Below are 20,705 nucleotides of genomic sequence, written 5' to 3' on the forward strand. Positions count from 1 at the left end.
TTCTGAAGAGCTCCGGGAGGCTTAGCGACTCCAAAGAAGTGAGCAACAAAAAGTCACGTTGCCCTACAGTTGCCGAGCGTAGTCAGGAGGGAGGGAATGGTGAAAAGCAAAGTGCAGAGGCTTCAACATGTGGTCCATTTAAGGCTCGACTTGTAGGTAACAAAAGGCAACAGGGTGGAGTGCGCGGGGGTCGTCTGGTTACCAAAATGGTACGTTGCTATGGCGGCAACAAGCCATACAGTCAATCACAAACCCATGCTGACGCAACAGCAAAGAGAATTAAAAGTACTTTTGGGCCACAAATCTGAAACATTCAAAAACCTCAAGTAAGGCGGTAACATTCGGAATGGTACAGAAGCAAATCAAGTTCCCACACGGAACATATGAGGTAGCCAAAAACTAACACGGTGCAGCTCAGATTTTTACCTCGAGATGCGGTACGGTTTGTGTTATGACATCAACAGTCAACAAGAGATCAAGACCCAATGGATCTGACCTGTCTGCCGAAAGCCATGTTGACGCACTTCTCGTATCAAAACGACAAAATCCTCAATGTCTGGTGTAAGGCCTTCTTTTTTTTTTTTAGGTCAGCCAGACATGTCACTCATTCAAGCAGCCATCCACTATTCCCAAGTCATACCCCATTCCATCTTCTCCTTAACACGGACGGGCCTTTCGAAAAGCCCCTTTTCTCCTCCGGCCGTTAAGAGACAATCTGCTAATTGCTGCGATAAAGGGCTTAGCCAAGGGATCACTAGACATTAGCAGTGCTCCGTGCACAGATACCGGGTTGCAGGTGCCGCGGATTCTTAGCAGCTGTCAGAAAACGAGCCATCGCTGGGGAGCTTTCGATATCTTACAAATAGAACTCAAACTACTCCTGATGAAGGAAAACAAAAAAAAAACAACAATACAGTCAGTCCAGGTTGCTACTGGGGGGTAATGGCGTGGCGATGGGTTGTTTTTAGCGTACTGTACTTGGCCACTGCAGAGTTGGTTTAACGTGGTCCAAGTGACCATTTCGAAAATGTGCACGTGCATCATATAGCTGTGTAAAGAAACAAAAAATTGGACATTGATTGTTGTCAGTTTGCAACAGCACCTCTTGCTAATTGATGGGATATAAAAAAGAAGGCTCATAAAAATTAGAGGTCGGAAATTTTCATGCCATGTCCTTAATATATGTCATGAGTTATTCACACAGACAGTTTGGCCCAGTGAGTGGTTTCCATATGTCGAGATGGCTAAATGTGATTCATTACATGTATGGATTATTAAGCAAGGAAAATCTTTGCCAATCAGTAGTGTATTTTCAAGGTTACCGGCATTTAAAGCAGTAATGGGCAAGAGTCGGGGCCAATTCAAAAAAAAAAAAGGCTATTCAAATCTGTTTAGTCAGAATTCCAGAGATGAATGGATGGGTCAGTTTAAGCATCTGAACAAGACACTGAAATAAAGCGTTCCTGCGCTCTCCTCAATACATGCGCAAACCTCAATGGAATAAAAGTTCAGGGTCCCCCAGTGTCTGAGGACTGTTGAAAGGCATTCTGTGTAGGCGATCGCTAAGTGGAGTGGGAGTAGACAAGGCCAGGAAAGGGAAAGTAAGAGTGTCATAAAAAGAACAATATTTCAGCTGATAAGAACTTTTGAAAGGCAAGAGAGTGCACAATTAAAAGAAGAAGAAAAAACAACAACAACAAAAGGCCGATGCTACCCATGAGGCAAATCCCAGAAGTGGCCGCTTCATGACCAGGTAGTATTTTTAACTTTAAACTCAAAGTCATACGCGACTGTGCTATGCAGATGACTGCCAGATCTATGTCCCACTGAGCAAGAAAGACGCCTTCTCATTAAGGCCACTCCTATCCTGTCTGGAAGAAATCAAAACCTGGATGGCACAAAATTTCTTGAGATTCAATGAAAAGAAGACAGAGGTGATATTGTTTGGTCCCAGTGGCCCTTGTACATTCCATCCTGTAGACTTGGGCCCCCTGTCTCCTTATCTTAAGTCAACAGTCTCAAACTTGGGCCTTAAACTGGACAGTGATTTCAAACTCGATCGGCAAATTGGTGCCGTTGTTCAATCCAGCTTCTTTCACCTTAGACAGCTGGCCAAAATAAAACCTCTCCTCTCACATGAGCACTTTGAGACAGTAATTCATGCCTTTGTCACATCCCGGCTCGATTACTGCAATGCCCTTTACTTTGGAGTCAGCCAGTCCTCCATTAAGCGCCTTCAGCTGGTCCAGAATGCCGCTGCTCGCCTCTTGACTGGTACTCGTAAGAGGGAGCACATAACTCCTACTCTGGCATCCCTTCACTGGCTCCCCATTCATTTTAGAGTTATTTTCAAGATCCTCTTATTCGTTTTCAAATCTCTGAATAATCTCGCGCCACCTTACCTCTCTGAGCTCATCCGCCCCTACACACCTGCCCGGCGCCTCAGGTCTGTGGACCAGACTTTATTAGAAGTACCAAGAACTAAACTGAGGCTCAGAGGGGATCGAGCCTTTTCTGTTGCTGGTCCCTCTCTCTGGAATGACCTCCCACTGAACATTCGGCAAGCCTCCTCGCTGCCCATCTTCAAAACCCTCCTCAAAACTCACTTGTATTCTTTGGCATTCGACTCAGCATGACTTAGATTTGTTCTTGGTTTTACTGTTTGGTGCTTTCTATTGGCTTTATTACCGATTTGTCTTACTGTTTATTGTGCACGTTAAATTGCTCCATGTACAGCACTTTGTATGCAGCGATGGCTGTTTGAAAGTGCTCTATAAATACTGTTGACTTGACTTGACTTGACTTGACTGTCGCTGTTGTGAAAGTGCTCTATAAATACTGTTGACTTGACTTGACTGTAAAGACCAAACTCCCAAATCCATTTTACAAGGTATCCTAACACAGCAATTGTTTGCAGTTACTTGGAACAAATACCGATATTTACATTGACATGGAAAAAGAATTCAACTTCACCACTGTGTGCGTGCGACACGAGAGCAACACGTTATCCATACAGTTGCGTTGAGTACGTTTAATATCATCTATCATACTTGACTTGCTTACTGCAATTTTAGTTTATTTATTTAATACATAAAGTCCAGTTTTCCACATACTAATTAAATTTTGTGGATGATTTTTGTACTCTTAAAAAAAACAACAAAAAAAAACAATTTACAGAATGGCTCAGGCCTTTTGGACACAATTGCTTTTTTGTGTTGGGCAACGCTTCTAATTCAGCACTTTTAAGTCTCCAGTGACATTGCTCAAGCTTGAAAAATGATGCGGAGTGGTGTTTTGTTTGGTTTTGTTTGGTTTGTTTTTTTGTGGGTTTTCATTGACTTGGGTTATTGTTATTTTGTTGTGTCAAACTTGGACCCAAGCGGCAATTAAATAGCTTTAGTGTGGAAAGGAACGAAAGGAATTACTAAAACGGTACGAGAGCGAGAAACCGCAAGGGAAGACGGAACAGAATGGAGGAAAAAATAAGCGCGTGTCGCCACAATGGAGAGATTTAAAACGATGACATGGCACTGGGAGCAACTGAGGAGTTCCATATTTCCTCCGTGATATTCAGATGGTTGTGGGAATCAAACTGGCTGCCCGACAGCCACTCAGCCGCCGCAGCCGTGACGCCCCGTGGGCACGCGGAGTAATTGAGTGGAAAAAAAAGTACGCTGCTTGTTTGACATATAAATCAAGGCGCCGTGACGACACTATTATAGACGCACGTATAAATAGCCAGCTTTTGAGAACACGGCTGACCTCAGACACGCATGCACAAAAAACAACCTGCACAAGCAAGATTATAGCTGTGTCTTATTTGCAGTGAGCGACATGCTATACACTGCAAGACACCAACAACCCTGACATTCAGAGAGCATGCCATTTTTTTAATTATCTCATTAACAAAAACAAGTAACTAGCATCTTGAAACTTTTCACACAGCAGTTCATGACCAAGCACTGAATCACACTTAACTAGTGCGGCACTAGTACCACAAGTGGTGCATAGGTTCCCTGCAGTCCTCGAATTGCCCCACGGGGATAAATAAAGTTTTCTGAATCTGAATCTGAATATCCAAAAGAGCTATGTCCTAAGTACTAAAATAAATGGTGGCTCTTAGCTCAGCCCAGCTGCCAAGTCATGGGCGGGAAAAATTCTGTCGCCGTGATTATTTACATCAGCCCCATGGTGACATCACAATATCATAACCACCGTGACAGCGAAACCCAATTTGCGTCATGTGAACAGCAAAGTAGAATTGTGGCCCAAAAAGGGAGGGTAGGAAATAAGGGAAATATACCTGATGACACAGGAGAAATGTTTTTTTTTTCTTAATATGTATGAGTAGCGTATAGGATAAAAGGCGACTGTGCATGTAGAAGTCGTGTAGCGCGTTCATATCCCCGCTGATTTACGTGACCTTTCAAGGCAGACTTCTAGAAGCTTGTAAGGTCAACCAAGGCAATCCAGATAAACCCGATGTTACATGTTTTTTGTTTTTTGTTTTCCTGAGACACACACACATACACAAGCACATGAGCACACGCACACTGACTTGAGCTGCGTGGCAGGGGTGGCCTTTCACCTGCGGACTAACAACGCTTTCACTTCTTTTTTGGTCGCTAGCCCCATGTTTGTCGCTTTGTCGCCAGACAGGATTCTTTGCTTTCCTCGGAAACATGTTTTGCCATTGATGTAGCGGCTTTGAAAGACACGAGAAAATTGGTGCGCATAATTGGATTGTCAGTTACGGAAAAACAAGCATCTCAACTGGTCATAATTACGCTCCATTTGCGGTTTTGTTTGTCTTGTTTCATCTTCGCTAGTTTCATCCATTTTCTTTATGGACTGCATGTTGAGAAAAAAACACAAAAAAAAAAAAAACCAAGGGGAAAGCTCTTAATTGGGGGTGTCTCGAGTCGAGCTTAGGAGCCGTATGTGGTCCACAGCTTGCATTTTTATCTCAGTCATGTTCGGCTCAACAATTGACGATCCTCTGGAGTGCATTAAACGAAAACAAACAGATTCACAAGGAAAGCTTTCACTCAAATTTACAGACATTAAAACCGGAAGTTTAATCACTTCAAAACGGATACGGCCAACTTCATAAAACGAATGCACTCTGTCTCTAATGGTCAAGTGTAAAAAAACAAAACAAAACAAAAACTAACCAACGTCAAATATGAGAGCATTAAATTGACTTCTATAACGAGGGCCGACAGTTAAGGTGACAGCAACCCGGCCCGACACGAGGTTCTGCCTTCATAAATATTGAACACTATACGATAATTGCAGTGGATAATCTTTGGAGGAAAAAAACAAAACAAAAGAAAATTGGAATTGATTTCAATGCATGTGTGCCGTGGTTGGTCATTCTGCTTTTTGGAGGTCTGGCAAAGTCAATTGTGAGAAACATTGTAACAAAGCAAGGCTACATGCTTTCTAGTTTGAGCGATAAATAAACATTTGTCCAGGCAAAGTGTCCCACTTGGATACTCGTGTCTTTGGGCTTCCTGACTCTCCTTCCTTCTGTCAGCTCGAGCGCACCAGCTAACTGTAATCATGAGGTTTTCAAGTTAATTAGCAAGGCGCACCCAGCTGTTTCATCCCCGCAAGACAAAAGGGCTCACACACACACACACACACACACACACACACACACACACACACACACACACACACACACACACACACACATTTACCTGGGTGAGTCTGGTGTTAAAAAAAAAAAAAAATGTTAGCTCTGCTTCAGTTATAATTAACTGGAGATTTGCCATTTGTCTTGCTAAACCGAAATAAACCAGTCGAGTGAGGCATATATTACTGAAACACATGTAATTTTTCACGGACAATAAACACGAATGCCTGCGTCTGATAAAAACACACTCCTGTGAGTGAACGGAAGATGGTCGCATCATCACAAGTCGCATTGTAGCTACCGCCACACCCTAAGTCCGCTGGGATAATCATGAATTATGACTTTAGCGCAACAAAATCATCAAGCTACTACAATGTAAACAAGGATTTCACTTAAGAACTCGGCATTTGTTTAAAAAAAAAAAACAATCAAATATGAAGACATCACAACAAAATGTGGCACCTCTGTATACGTGGTGGGTGGTTTATTCACAATTTTGCCAACAACTAACTCTTTGTGTGAATTCAATAAAGTCCCAGAGCAACAATTAACACATTTGAAGCTATTTTCTTCAACGATGACTCGCTAGTGACACATTTTGCAAGGTCCCCCATCCCCAATCCCCGCGTCTTCACTGTATGCAATTTTCTCTGCCAGTGACATCGCTGGCTGCATCTAGTCACCATCCAGGACCCAAATTGAAGTCAACTCTAGCAATTGGGAAGCACGCAGGAAGCATTTCATTCACTGAAATGTCCCCCAAATTGTGTTCTGTTAAGATGAAGACGATGAGATGCAGCATGGGGTCTATTGAGAAGTACCTTTAATGAAATTGCTTCTAAGCAAGAGTACCGGGAGACAATCAAACCAATAAAGTATCTTGGAAAAAAAAGCTAACGCTTTTCAGTAGGTGTCATTACTGTGCATGGCAATCACTTTTAGGTCAGGCAGGGGGATGAATGCCGAAAATAGGGTGCTTGTAAACAAAAAGCCAGGAAGATGTGTGAATTTACAAAACCAACTCATTGCTTAGCTACCTTATTCTGAAAATGCGTCTGGCAGCAAGCCGATCTGCATTTTTTAGCATTGTGACGAAACAGCGTGGCTAATTTCCATAACACTCAACTCAATTCAACTGCATTTATAGAGCACTTTAAAACAACCGCCGCACTGTATTCAAAGTGCTGTACATGGAGCAAAAATATTTCATGACAACAAACAAACAAATTCATAACAAAGATTGTAGAAAGCACAAAAACAGTCCAACTGAAAATCGAGTCTCATGCTGAGTCAAAAGCCAAAATTGAGTTTTAAGACGAGTTTTGAACATGGGCAGCGAGGGGACTTGCCAAACATTCAGCGGGAGGTCATTCCAAAGAGAAGGACCAGAAAAGGAAAAGGCTCCATCCCCTGCGAGCTTAGTTCTCGGAACCGCAAATAGTGTTTGGTCCTCAGACCTAAGACACCGGGCAGGTGTGTAAGGATGGAGGAGCTCAGAGAGCTAACTTGGGGAACCAATATTTTATTTCTCTTTCTGCAGATTAAAAAACAAAACAAAACATCAAAAGTAAAAGTGAGTGGCTTTAGGGAGGAGGCAAAAAAGTGACAGTTTTAAGATAAAGTGTGCAGAAGTAGAAGATGTGACCCAGGTGACAGGAGCCGAGTCCGGTGTGCCGCGTGCTTGAATGGTTTCCAAGTCCGTCTCAAAGTCTTTTATTTGGTCCCCCCCACCCCCGCCCTCCTTATCTCCCCATCGTCTTTTGATCTGGCAAAGTCATTTGAGCTGAGCCGCAACCAGGTATTGGGGATTGTGACGAGCAGATGCAGCAGGGCTTTTATTTCCTCTGTGTTGTGTTTGGGAATAAACAGTAAATTACCTCCGCCAGATTGCGGTGACGACACGAAAGTGGCTTTGACATTTAGTATTTTGTGATATATCCGGGGATGAATTTGTACCTTTTAATGCGTCAAGTGGAATAATGTGCTTTTTTTGCAGCAGCAGCAGCAAAGTCAACCGATGTTACCTTGACAAAATATTAGGGAGCGAGGGGGGGATTGCAAGAACTTTTAAGGCATGCGGGAAAATTAATGTGTGGTTTTATTCTTTTTATTTTTTTATTTTTTTAAATGAGGACGGTGCAGTTAGACAAGCGTATTTACAGGAATCAAGTATTTTCACATTCTCTGTGCCGAAATTCTTTTGACAAGCAAGTGTTTCAATGTCTTGATGGTCAGAGATGACCGCCAAGGGCAGATGACGAAGTTGAAGTGTTGGTTACAGGTTTTAAACCTTGTAGTTTTCAACATCGTTTTTTCCCCCCTCCCATTAGTCTGACGCGACACACTTTTTTTTAAATGACTATTTAACTTCTGCAACTGGTTTTATGAATTTGATTCTGTGCCATTTGATAAAGAGAAAAACACTCAGTTTAGATAAAGACTGCTATGTTAGCCACTAGCTAGCTTGCTACTTCCTGTTTTATTTTTTATTTTTTTCCATCCATTCCCTCTCAACCAGAGTCGCTATTGACTGCCTTTTTTTTTGTCTCAACAAAAGTAAAATATTGCCAGGACATTTAAAGCGTTGATGATGACAACAGTATGGACTCGTTTGGATGTTGGACCGTTTGGATGCGCTGACAGCCTTCGAAGTACAACTATCTGCCGTACCAATTAGAAAAATGAAAGAACAAACCGGCTTGAGGATGGAGCAGTTTGATTGGAGCTTTATAATAAACAGAAGGGAGACTAAATCTTTTGGCTTGCATTCAAATCGAAAGAGACTTTTTATGCCTTTGTGGGGGTTTTGTTCGCACACAATCCCATCAAACGTGAAGGAACACTGGCACTGAGAGGAACACGAAAAAAAAGTGCACGGCGGGGTAAGCTTTGCCAACGACATAAACACATTTCAATGATAATTGTTTGTGCGAGGAAACAAACCCAGAGGCACAAATTGTGATGTAAAAAGCCCACAATGTGCTGTCAAACAATTAGCTTTGACTCCCGCGTAAAAGCGCTAGGACACAATGCGTGTGAAATGAGCAAACAGGAGTAAGGGTGTTGTCGTGCTATTGGTTGGAGTCACGTCGTGAAAGCATCTGCTCACTGTCTGACCCGCTAACCCACAAGCGAGCAGGTGAGGGGGGAGGGCGAGCATGAAGGGTGACAACATCGTGGGCGGAGGGAGGGGGGGGGGAGGCCGGTGGGGCTAGAAAGCAGTTTTTAGGACATCAGTGGACACAAACAAACGCCAAGAACTCCATTTAGGTCATAATTAAGCAGCTGTTCATGTATGTTAATAAAGGTAATTGTCCGACCTTCTGGGTGTTATTTCAGCCTATTTTGCAGCCCGATATTATATATTTTGCTCACTCCAATGATGAAATTTGTATGTCAGATATTCCCAAATATGGTGCACGGCATTAAAAGTTTAATGGCCGTCTGTTATGATAATGACAAATTTTTTGTTCTTCAACTAATGAAGTAACTGACTATGTAGTATTTTGTCCTGTTTTAATCATGTTTTTGGTGAGTTGACTGTCAGCAATAGAAATGGCTGGTTGGGCAAGTGCAAAAAGTAAATCAAAATATTTCAAAAAGCTCTCCGCATGATGCAGTAATACAGGTATTAGTATTTAAGAAATGAACATTATTTATATTTATACAACCCTCGTCTCATAGAATATGGTAACCTGAGAGTGTGATATAGGCGACCATTTTATTCAAGGGCTGCCAACACAATTATTTGCAGTTTGGTCTTAATGTTATTATAAAAGGACTATTTATCCCTGTGCAGTGTCCTGACTTAGATGCACTGAATGCCATCCAAAAGATGACAGAGGGGATGTTAGGTAAGAAGGTGACAGCAGCAGCCTCAAGCTGTGAGCTGAGTGCACCTCCAAACAGCCTGACAGGGCCTGCGGGGGACATGAGTGTGCGCTGGAAATGAAGCATGCACATGCACACCCATATTATATATATATACAGTATATATATATATATATAGTTGAAATGTATTTGTACTTTAAATGGTGGCATGGGCCGACTTCAATTAATAAGATTTTGAAAGGGATTAGTTTATTCTGAAAACAGCCATATCTCAGTCTCAGAGGGTGTGCACACTTGTGCAACCACACCGTTAGTTATTTAGTTTTTCTTATCCTCGGAAAATACATTTTTTAAAAAATGGTTGAACAGCGATGTGCTTTTAGTTCTACTGCAGTTAAAAGAAAACCGATGCAGAATGGTGAGCTTGTAGAATTATATAAACGCGAACACTGTTAGGTGGCACACGGGCCACAGATAAAAACATGACAGTTTTCTGCAGATCTGAATTTCAACTGCATTTCTCTCATTACAGTCCACTTGCATCGGGTCAGGGGGGCCAGTCACCCACTAAATCTAAATAGGGCGATGGGCATGATGATTTTTCAAGTAAGCGCATCAGTTAGATGTGTTTCGGACCTTGCAATATTAGCGAAAGCTATGAAAAGTTACTTGCACCTGTTGATTTTTTTTTTTTTGTCAATTTGCTGACAAACCAGCAAAATTTACAACAGAGCAAATTAGAATCTTTTTTTTCTTCATGCTGCATTCACATGAACCCTTGAAACTGAATGAGGCATAGTTTCAAGGGTGGACTGTCTTGTACAAACTAATGTACCTTCCCAACCAGACTGGAGAAAAGGGGAAGCGCGCCATCATTAAAACCGGGACGGTCTTATTCAATGACACCCTGACTCCGGCTGTCAGCGGCGAGCCAACCTTTGACCGACGCCGCCCTTCATTCATCGATCCATCTCTATCTCCTCTTCCTTTTTAACATGCATCGCCACGGTCAAGCAAATAGCTGCCCCGATTTGAGGCTTCGTTTCTACTTGGTGAGGAATGCGAAATACCTTCATAATGTGCACGCACGCACCCGCACACAAAGCAAAAGGAGGCACCAGCTGGATATGAAACTGTCTATGTTAATTTCCCATCACAGAGTCAGTGTTTGTCGCCTGTCCCCTATGCATGCGCGTGCAACTTTGCGGTCACGCCCTGAGGGATGTGCCATCTTGATGTGACCTGAATATTGTTTTTAGTATGTTTATGGCGCGCGCACGGCAGAGAGACAAGACGTTCACGTCATGTCTACCTCGTTTGAAATAACGGCAAGGCTATGGAAGACTGGCAGATGAGACTAGTGGCGTGCATGTTTGCGCGAAATCTCACCTGCGATAAGATTTTTCAAAGTTTCATACTTCATGTTTACATTTGTTCGTTAACCACACCTCTGCTGTGCTGCCCGACATACCGTTAGCAAACACATTTGACACTAATTGTACTCAGGACAACACTGCGTGGCAAAAGGCACGAGTCCTAGGAGGAAACCACACAAAAAGAAAAGAAAAAGAAAATGGGCAGAATTGTGGTGTGAAATTGAGTTTGCATGTCTACCATGTGGAGAACCACAAACAAAGGCTCAAGAAGCCATTCTTTGAAAAAAAAAAAAAAACAGGGAGTCTGCCATTTTGGTTTGAAGTAGCCATTGTAGGTTCATGCAGGCCATTGTCCTGTCTCCTTTCGAGATGAACTCGCCCAAAAGATTTTGTCAAATTGAGTTGTGTTGATGTCAATGATGTATAAGGTGTGTCAGAACGATGATGATACATGATACAGTTGAATTCAAAAATGTGTTTTCTGACATGTTAAAGCCCCCCCCCCCCCCGCAAGAGGAACGAATTCACTGGAGGAATAATAAACAGCGTCTCCAAAAGGGGCTTTGTCATTGGGTCTTCAATGAACAAGGAAACCTCTTTTTTTTGGGGACAAAGTCAGATAGTGAGCATCCATCTTCCGAACTGACAAAGAAAAAGACAACACGAGGAGAGCGAAAATGGACGCTGTGGCTTTAAAAGGAAATCGAATGGACTGACTCCAGGTGCCACGCTCTCTCATCACAAATATCAAAGGAAGCCATCATCCAAAGAATCCTGAGGTCCAATTTCTTTTCTTTTTTTTTTCAGAGGCTACAGGGGCTAATTGAATTTAGATCTCTATCTGGCAAGATCAGAAAATTACGTGTGCACGTGGTCATGTGGAATATATCACTTTAGAAAAAATGTTTTCCATCAGCAATGTCTTACACATGAAAGTAAGACTGGGAATGAACAAATTCATTTCAGAAATGCAGAATTATTTTTTGAACGCAAGACCGAGCCATAAGAAACCACTTTTTTCGAATCCACTGGCAGTGGTACGGGCACCTTGAGTGGTCGACAGAAAGTACACGCTCAGGTCACCTTCAAGTTTTCACCTTCTTTCAAAAAAAATGTTACTCAAAACATGATCAAGGTTATTTATTAAGTCGAAATCTTTGGATGGGGCGCCAATCCAATGGATTCCAACATCGACGGATGACAATTTCAGCCCCTCAGAACAACGAACCTGGTATTATTATTGATGATCCAATTTAAAACTGCACAGTTGCACACTCAGCCCACCTCATCGAACCAGCGCATCTTTCAATGTTCAAAAGATCTTTAAAATCGATGGTAATTGAATCCAATTCTTCAGGGTGGAAGCGAGGGGCCTAAGAGCTTACTCGGCTACCATTTTCAATCGACCCCTTTCGAACCCTCTTTCATGTGTCAACTTCCAACTGTAAAGGCAGTATTCATCCGTGTAAAAGCAAGAAGAGCCTCTTGATGTGTTTGAAGAGTATCCATCGCGAGCATTGAGGCAGTCGTTAATATCACGAATGCCTCCTCGCCGGCCGCGACATTCACACTCCGGTTTATTACGCAGCCCTCCTTCAGGCACGCTGCCTCACGATCCCCCCCCAATTCCCCTCCCTGCGCAATGGCTCTCTTCCTCCTCGGCACGGCGTCATCATTTACAGTATATGATCACCCTCTTGGAGAGAGCCCGCTATAAAGCACGGAATTGAATGCATGCCGACGCGCGTGCCAAAGTGTGTATGCAAGAACATAAAAAGTATCGCCACGTTTTTGCCTTGGTGTCCGCTCATGAGGAGTCATTCCACAACGGAATATAAATCCATCCATCCGTCGCAGTTATTACACCCGCCGGCCCAAACCAATAAAATAAAAAAGGTAAATGATTAGCAATTGGCAACGGCATGCTAACGGTGGACAACGCTAAATGATTCATCAGCGGGCGCCGGGCGTCAATCAATTTTCAATATCCGGTGATAGCTTTTAAAAAAAAAAGCCAGGTCGAGGAACGCTTCGCCGCGTTTGACAGCCCGTCCAATTTAACATCGAGGACTTGCTTCCAATTACGCAACCGCATATGACGGCGACGTTGGATTCGGGGCACATTTGCAAAGAACGAAGCATAACATTTTCACGCCTCGAAAAACTGATTTGGAATCAGGGGTGTGAACTCCTTGGTCACATGGCGGAGACAAATCGTCTGGAGCTAATCTGGATGAACAATCAGAGCTGAATGATCCTATTTGACCATTTTTGGGGGTGCTTTGGACTAGCGCAGAATACGTTAAAGGAGTGTAGACGGTGAAAGATGTGCGAGTTGACTTGCTGGTGTGCAAGTGCAATGTAGCGTTGTGGAAATTAAGCCTCTGGAGGCGATGGGGGTGGAGAAGGCGGCAAACTGAGAGGGGAAAATCCTTTTTTTTCAACGATAAAATCCTGTCTCTGTTCACAAGAACCTCCTACGCATACAATAATTAAGAAATTCACTTGTGGCTGAGTGATCCGAATAGAAATACCTTTCAAACACTTCAAATAGAAACAGGATTAACAGCACAACACCAAAAAAAAAAATAAAGCTACTAAGTCAAATCACTTTGGAAATGATTCAAAATTAATACCTTTTTGTCTTCGCCGAATTAATTTTTTAGTCTTTCACTTTTGTTATGTTGTATTATTTACCATACTTACCAGGCATACTTCATTATCATCACAAATGAAGTCATTTTGTTTGTTTGTTTGTTTGTTCATGAGGAAAAGTTCTGGAATACATTTAGCGGTCCTTTTGTCTTTATTGCTCGCAATATTATACTAACGCGAAGACTGCATATTCTCAGTTGAAATATTTTATGGATGGCAGAAAGATCATGAAAGAATGGCGGAGCCATCTGACAGATGTGGAAGAAGGTCTTATCTGTCCACACCGCTTCCTACTATTATGCTGTCTCGGCCGCCCCAACAAAGGAGGATGTCAGTGGTCTTAACTGGTTTTACCCGGTCAATGTGTAAGTCACAGCGCTTTCGGGAAAAAAAAAAAACGATTTGACCCAGAATCAGACAAAATCACTCAGCCGCTTTCTACGAACTGCATGCGTTGCCAACTGAGAAGAAAAGCCGAGCATCCAAGCAGTGAGTTGTTACCGATAACGGCGTACATTTTGGTTCCGATCCAAATTAGGATTGTTTAGCCTTGGGGGAGCGTCTGCATGAGTGGCCCCATTGTGGCTCAAAAGAGAATTGCACCGCCTTTCCATTCCATTCATTTACTCCTGCCGTAAATGTCCTATAAGCCACGGTGTCCTCAAAATGTCAGCAAATGTCATCAAGTATCAAAACGCTTTTCATTATTTACCTCGTTTTTGTTCAGTGTCTTAATGAGATTTATTTGCTTGGCTGCTTCACCAACTTCTCTATTTAAATTTGACATTTTATTCATCTTAATACGAGTCTGCCGCAAGCTTTTTGTTTTCCTTCCTCTTTCCAGTCCGCTTTGGAGGTTCGTGAGGAGCATGATAGCAGTACCCGCAGGCCCATGCACAGTTCCGAATTTGATCGAGCGTAATTGACTAAAACCCGTCCGATCTTTGCTCTGCCTTGCCACACAAGTCTAGACCTGACAGAGGAACCTTCAGTTTTTTGTAAAACATTCATATATAAGTACTACAAAGCATTGAAGAAATCTACAAAAGAAAAAAAACAAAAGGAGAACGTCTAATCATAGCCAAGACTGGCTGAAATTTTAACAAATGTGTCAAACTAAGCTGAAAGGAGATGTGCATTTGATTTTCATTTTCATGCAGGAGTTGGAGTACCAACTTAACCTGTTGAGTCACTGGCGGTGGGCAAGTTGAGCAGTTGTAAAGCTTCTGTGAAGGAAGTTATGTCACATAACGGGGTAGGACTAGATAAGTTTTTTACTTCTTCCTACTCCCTTGAACATAATAACTGTGTTGAATGAAGATTGATTTCTTTCTTTTTACTTTTTTTATCTACCTTATTTTCTGTCAAATTATTACTGTATATATGTTTTATGTTCAATAAACAAACAAACAAACAAACAAACAAAGTTGACTTGTGCCTAGAAATGGATGAAATACTCTTGCCGCAAACATCCCACGACCCGCATTTTCCCTCGCCTCAGGTCTGTTTAAAGTCTGCCAAGGAAAGCTCAAGACGTTTGTGAGAACCCTCAAAATTAAGCATCATATCAAGATACGGTCACGCTATTCCGCCAAATTCAAGGAGTCATGGTCTTATTTCGCAATTTTAAAAAACTCTTTCCGATAGCTGTCGTCTAGCTTTGGCCCCCGACTTTCGAGCACCTGTGCATATTTTGCTCTTTTACCAAAGGCAATTTCCATCTACTCTCCAAACAACCGTCCTCCAGTTGGCTGGGACAGTGACAAACACTCCTCAGCGGCCTCCAGCCTTGAGCTAGCCACTTCCTGTATAAGCTCCTCCTCCACCTCCACTGTTTCTTTCACCCTCTCCTGGCAAGTTCTCAGTTGAGCCAAGGGACCAATCCATTCTTCTATCCCCCGCAACCGCTCTGCATCATCTTCCTCATGATGCCGTGACAAGTTTGGCCGATCAGAACCAAAAGATGTGACGCCGCACAGTCAACATTTGAACATTTGATTCCACTTGGGAGAGGAAAAGTGGAGGACAGAAGGCTCAGGGGGGAAAAAGTGTAAGGAGGGGGAGCACCGCGTTCATTATGTAACAAATTTCAAATGAAATAGGTTGAGCTTCATCTATGGGAGGGAAAGTGCTGCGTAAGGAAGTCTGGGAGATGATTGCTATAAACAACACGCACACTTGAACACACACACACACACAGAATTTGGAATAATCAGCTCACGTTCACGCTGCCACAGCCCAAGAGCTACCGCAAGAATATTTATTGGCTACTGGCTCAATGGCTGTATTGAAGTCAAAGCTAGGAGGGAGGGAGGCAGAAAAACGAGCAAAAAAAGAAGCGGCAGCGGCTACAGCTCAATAGCTCTTCCTAACACTCTATGCATACACATCAAAGTAGCAAAGAAAGCGGATGGTGGCAATGTGAGGCGGGAGGGGGAAGGGGGGGGGGGGATCGGATGCTCAACCAGTGCCACAACCCCGCATGTGCGTGCGTCCATTCCTAGCCGTACCTTGCGCGTGCGTGCAGAGCAAGACGAGGGCGACGATCCACAGGAACCAGCGCGCCATCATCCCTCCGTCGGTCATGCTCATTTGTCGTCCGCCAACACCCCCTCTTCCCGCTCCTCCCCCTCCTCCTCCTTCCATCAGACGGCGTTCCTTGCCGCTAGTGCGGGCTCCGACGCATCCTCTACGGCAAGGTGAGCGCGAGCCCTCTGAGCTCTCACCGGGCCGCATGCTGCTTCACATCCAGAACACGGGAAGGGAGGGGCGGAGGGCGGTAGAGATCGGAAAGGAGAGAGGATAGTGGGGGATGAGGGTGGCGGGGTGCGCGAGTTTTCTCCTTCCTCCTCCTCCTCCGTCTAACATAGAGCAAATAAATCCATCATATGGCGCTCGACGGTGAGAGGAGAAGTGACTTGTGAATCAGCCAGCAATGTTGAGGTCGACTTGGCATGTCAAATCCACATTTTTCCTCATCTGGGATGCATCCAAGCATTCCCGCGTCCCACAAAAAAAAAAAAGAATAGATCCTTTTTCTGTGTTTCTAACCCCCTCACAGCCTCTTCTACTCTTTTCTCTCGAAGTGCGGACGCTGGAATTGTTGCATCCTTCTCCCCATGGTGGCACAAAACCATCAGCCTCGCTCTTGGTCTCTCCCTAAAAATAAACTTGCCGTGTTGTGTTCAAGCTGCCCCCCCCCCCTGGATTGAAATACAAAGGAAAAGAAGCCCCTCTAGTCTCGAAGCAGAGGAGATGCACCCCGGTCCATCCTTCTGCCGCGTCTTCCTCCTGCGAGTGAGGCGGGCAGCCTGACTGGTGCGAGATGTTGCCTTCGAGTGCTCCTCGGAAGCTCTCACGTCGTAAGTCACGCGCGTTAGTCGCACGCGAGTCACCGCCCGAGCAGCTCCGTGATTAAAACTGCTCCGGCGCGAGGTGGTGGCGGGGGTGGGGGAACACTGGCTCACACGAATCCTTCCACTACCCTCCGCCTTCGCTGATGGTCTCGTTGGAATGAAGTCAGTAGAGGAAGGAGTTGGGGGGGGGGGGGGGGGGGGTTGGTGGTGGCCAATTAAGCTCTCCGGCCTCATGTGTGGGTGTGACTACTGGTCAGGGGATGGGCCGTTGGAGTGATGCAGCATTGTATGCATGCAAAGTCAAATGGTACAAGAAAAAGTCTGAGGGGGGGGGGGGGGGGGCAAACACCTAAAGAGACAATGATGGTGGTGGTGGTGGTGGAACCCAAAAAGGAGGCAGGGGGGAGGAGCAGGGTGAACTTGAAGAATTGTATTAAAACACAGAGAAAAGTAAATCCTAAACAAACAAAGTCCTGAAAACAAAAAGAATCCAAAGTAGCAAACAAAACCATGACTGAGGCAAAAACTAACCATGACCGAAACATGACAGTAGCAAACACACAAAGAATGACACGACACCGAGTGATTGTACCGGGAGTCCCTTTAAAGCAATAATTGCATAACGACCAACAGGTGTGCAGCTGCAGGGAGAGCCCTACAGTGCCACCTGTTGGTCACAAACAGAATCATAACATGGTGGAATTACACTACTTTGCAAAATTGTGAATGTGGACAACACTGAACAGGTCGTCCAACATGTTTTGTTTTCGTTTTTCTTTCGCATTATCCTGGAAATTAACAGAGACAAAAATAATATCGGCGAAGGTGATTGACAAAAAATTGCTATTTGTTGCAACGGCAAACAGTGTTTAAAGGATGTGCTTTGTAATCTCCAGTTTTTGTATTATTCTGATAACTACCATCAATAAGAACATAAATTAGCAGTGACAATTTTTGCACCAACATTTACACGGTTGCTCCAAAATCCATCATAGCACCCTTTTCTTTGTCATTTATTGAAGAAAAAAAAAGGGGGGGGTTCAAAAACACCTAATGCTGGTACGACCCGCGGGGTAACTTTCAGGATGATCTTTTTCATTTGTTTTTAAACGACATTGTTGTTTGTGCAAGCGTCTTTTCGTGCACATCAATTTTGCATTTCAGCCCGCGATGAGGCCGTCACATCATAATCCATCTCCAGTCATCTGTTTCTCGCTGCATGGCATGAGGTGGTCCCGCAGGGTCACCACACACCGGCGGCGTACTGATATTTTGAACCCAATGTCTTGTCCCCCCCCCCCCCTCGCCAGGTCTTGCTTTTGAGTGATTAAGACTTTTGAGAGTGAATTAAACAGAGCCTTCTGGGCAATAATGGGAGTTTAAATGACAGGGATTAAAGACTGCATTATCCAGAGAACTGTGCTCCTTCATGACAGGAACAAGAATTGAAAAGAGCGATTTGCTTTTATAGGTTATATGGCTGAAAAGTGTTGTCACACACATTTTTTTAAACACTACTTACAGTTTAGCAACTGCGTTAGGTTAGTGTTCAATTACGCCGCATTATTCTAAAATTCCTCCACGTTTTTAATTAGCGTCTGTACCTGAACCGGAAAGCAAAGAAGGTAGCTGAAGGATGACCGAATCAACCTGTAAACTGAATCCAGACGGACAAATAGAATATTTTCCAGGCATCATTGGTTAAACCAATCAAGTTAGCAGTCAATTTCTCACCTTGGTGTAATCGGTTTAGCGATAAATTACTGATGCTGCCGCTTTTGATTCATTAATTTATGCGGTAATACAATGCGCGTTTAGTGTAATCTATGCATGCATGCTACATTGACTGATTCAAATTAAGAGAATTTCAACAAGGAATATTCAAACAGGTGTGTGTGTGTGAGTGTGTATTGGATTCATGGACGTAAATATACGTGTGAGTGGGTGACTGCGTGTCAGTGCAGGCTTCATGAAGCTCTCTCCTGCCATCTACAGGCGCACTCCCTCGACATTCTCCTGCCTCGATCTCTCTGACAACAACCTTTTCTTAGCACTCACTTCACAATATGTCTTTGCTTTATCATGTGCGTAGTGTCTTTGTCCGGTGCCTACATGCGCACCTATGGATTTTTTTCTTCTTGAAGATTTGCCGGCCCTTCTACGCCAATCAGCCATGTGTGAGGTTCACATCCAAAGAGAGAGAGAGAGAGAGAGAGAGAGAGAAGGGAGGGCTGGAAGGTTGCAGACAGGAGCTCGGGTGAGGAATATCTGATGAGTTGAGGAATGGGGAGGAGGTAGGCAGGGAGAAACGAGGCAATTAAAACAAAATGGAGGAGAAGAATGAATGAGAGCAAGCGGACGGACATGAGGGTTTGTACTTGAGGGGAACCGGAGGCAAAAGAGGTAACCACTCTGATAAAGATCTTCATGGAGGCTGCAGTACTGTACATGCTTGTGCATCGGGTATGTTTCAAGTGCTGCTGCTGACAGAAGCTGTTAGCTTGCAGAGTGCTACACCACTGCATCAAATGAGCTGAAATTTATGAACTCTAGTCTTCCGACAGACCATTTATTTGCCGCCATTAGAGTTGCGATTGCTCCGGTACCCGCGATCAGCTTTGGGTTGATAGATTCCCCTTCGATTCAAACAACTAATCGGCTTTGAAGCGGTCAAGATGCAACGCTTATTTGTGACCGCTTTTAAGTAGATGCCATTTGCCCCGTCTGTGTACGGGATCCAAGCAAAACTGGAGTCTGCAGCAGGTAAAGCCTCGAGGCAAAAACAAGAGTATATCTGTGTCACTTCACGACCATAAAAAGACGTGCCTGGCTCATTGGTCATGGGTGGATTCAGCCGACTTATGTGATCGCCATAGGCTCGGTTCCCGTTTCAGAGTTCACTTACAATTGAACATGTCACAAACGCTGCCAGTGTCTTTGTGATATTGGTTATATTTTAATAATTGTCGGAATTTATATTTTACATGTATATACCTATATATGGGTTTTTTTTTTACAACATGAACCAATTTAATCTTGTTTGCCTAGGACACGTAGATCGGCAAATATTTATGTTTGTGTCAAAAAACAATTGAGACACCCTGTTGGAGAGAAAACGAATGGATTGAAAATGTAGAAATGATTTTAATCCCCCGGTTCTCCTGATTTGCCACATACATTGAATCGCATAAACTAGAGGAAAATGGTTGCCAAAAGTCTTTGTGCACAAAGTTCCACAGTGGAGACGAGTGAAACATGATCCTCAATAAGAGGATGGGGAAAACATTCAGGAAGGCTGCTAGGAGGCGTTAGACCGGTGACAAAAGCAAATGTGAAATGGCGACGGCGGAAGGTGTTTAAAACCTGCCGCTTCTCTTGACAACCGGTGGAGGCAAAATGGGAAGGAAGGTTGTTTTGTTGTTTTCAAACGGCATTCCAAAAATTATCTTGACACGGGAAGAGAAAGAGGCCGCCTAGATGTTCGCGTAGCTGTTAGAGACGATGCGCTTCAGGTGTGAGTGCTGTCTCTGCTTAGCCACCCACTCAAGCGAGCCGTGCTTTAAATACACAAGACACGAAGTCTCAGCCAGTGGGTGTTATAGGCTGGGGAATGCTTAAAAAAAAGTGACCTGGACTCTTTGCTTTGCATCCATCCCTGTTTCTAGCACACGTCCCCATTAGGGTTGCGGGAGAGTGAAAGCCTTTCCCAGCTGACTTCACCCTGGCCTGGTCGGTCAATCACAGAGCACAAAGCTAGACAACCCATTCGCATTCCCAATCACGGGAAAGAACGGTCTTTAGTTCACCAAACATGCTTTTGGAATGACGGAGGAAGCCAGAATACAT

The 20,705-nt window shown here is 43.8% G+C and overlaps 1 protein-coding gene across 3 annotated transcripts in view; it reads right to left on the bottom strand.

Annotated features, from left to right (window-relative positions):
* csmd3b (CUB and Sushi multiple domains 3b) overlaps positions 1 to 16,993 on the bottom strand; it is a 182,976-nt gene extending 165,983 nt beyond the window's left edge. For all 3 annotated transcript variants that reach the window (XM_086136556.1, XM_086136555.1, XM_086136554.1), the window contains exon 1: positions 16,014 to 16,993. In XM_086136556.1, coding sequence (XP_085992682.1) covers positions 16,014 to 16,239 — 226 coding nt within the window. In that variant the 5' untranslated portion in view covers positions 16,240 to 16,993. The remainder of the gene's footprint in view (positions 1 to 16,013) is intronic.
* Positions 16,994 to 20,705: the final 3,712 nt, after the last annotated feature.

This window comes from Hippocampus guttulatus, chromosome 18 (assembly GCF_054856545.1).
Source record: "Hippocampus guttulatus isolate MCC_2025c chromosome 18, RoL_Hgut_1.0, whole genome shotgun sequence".
In the NCBI taxonomy this organism is placed as follows: domain Eukaryota; kingdom Metazoa; phylum Chordata; class Actinopteri; order Syngnathiformes; family Syngnathidae; genus Hippocampus; species Hippocampus guttulatus.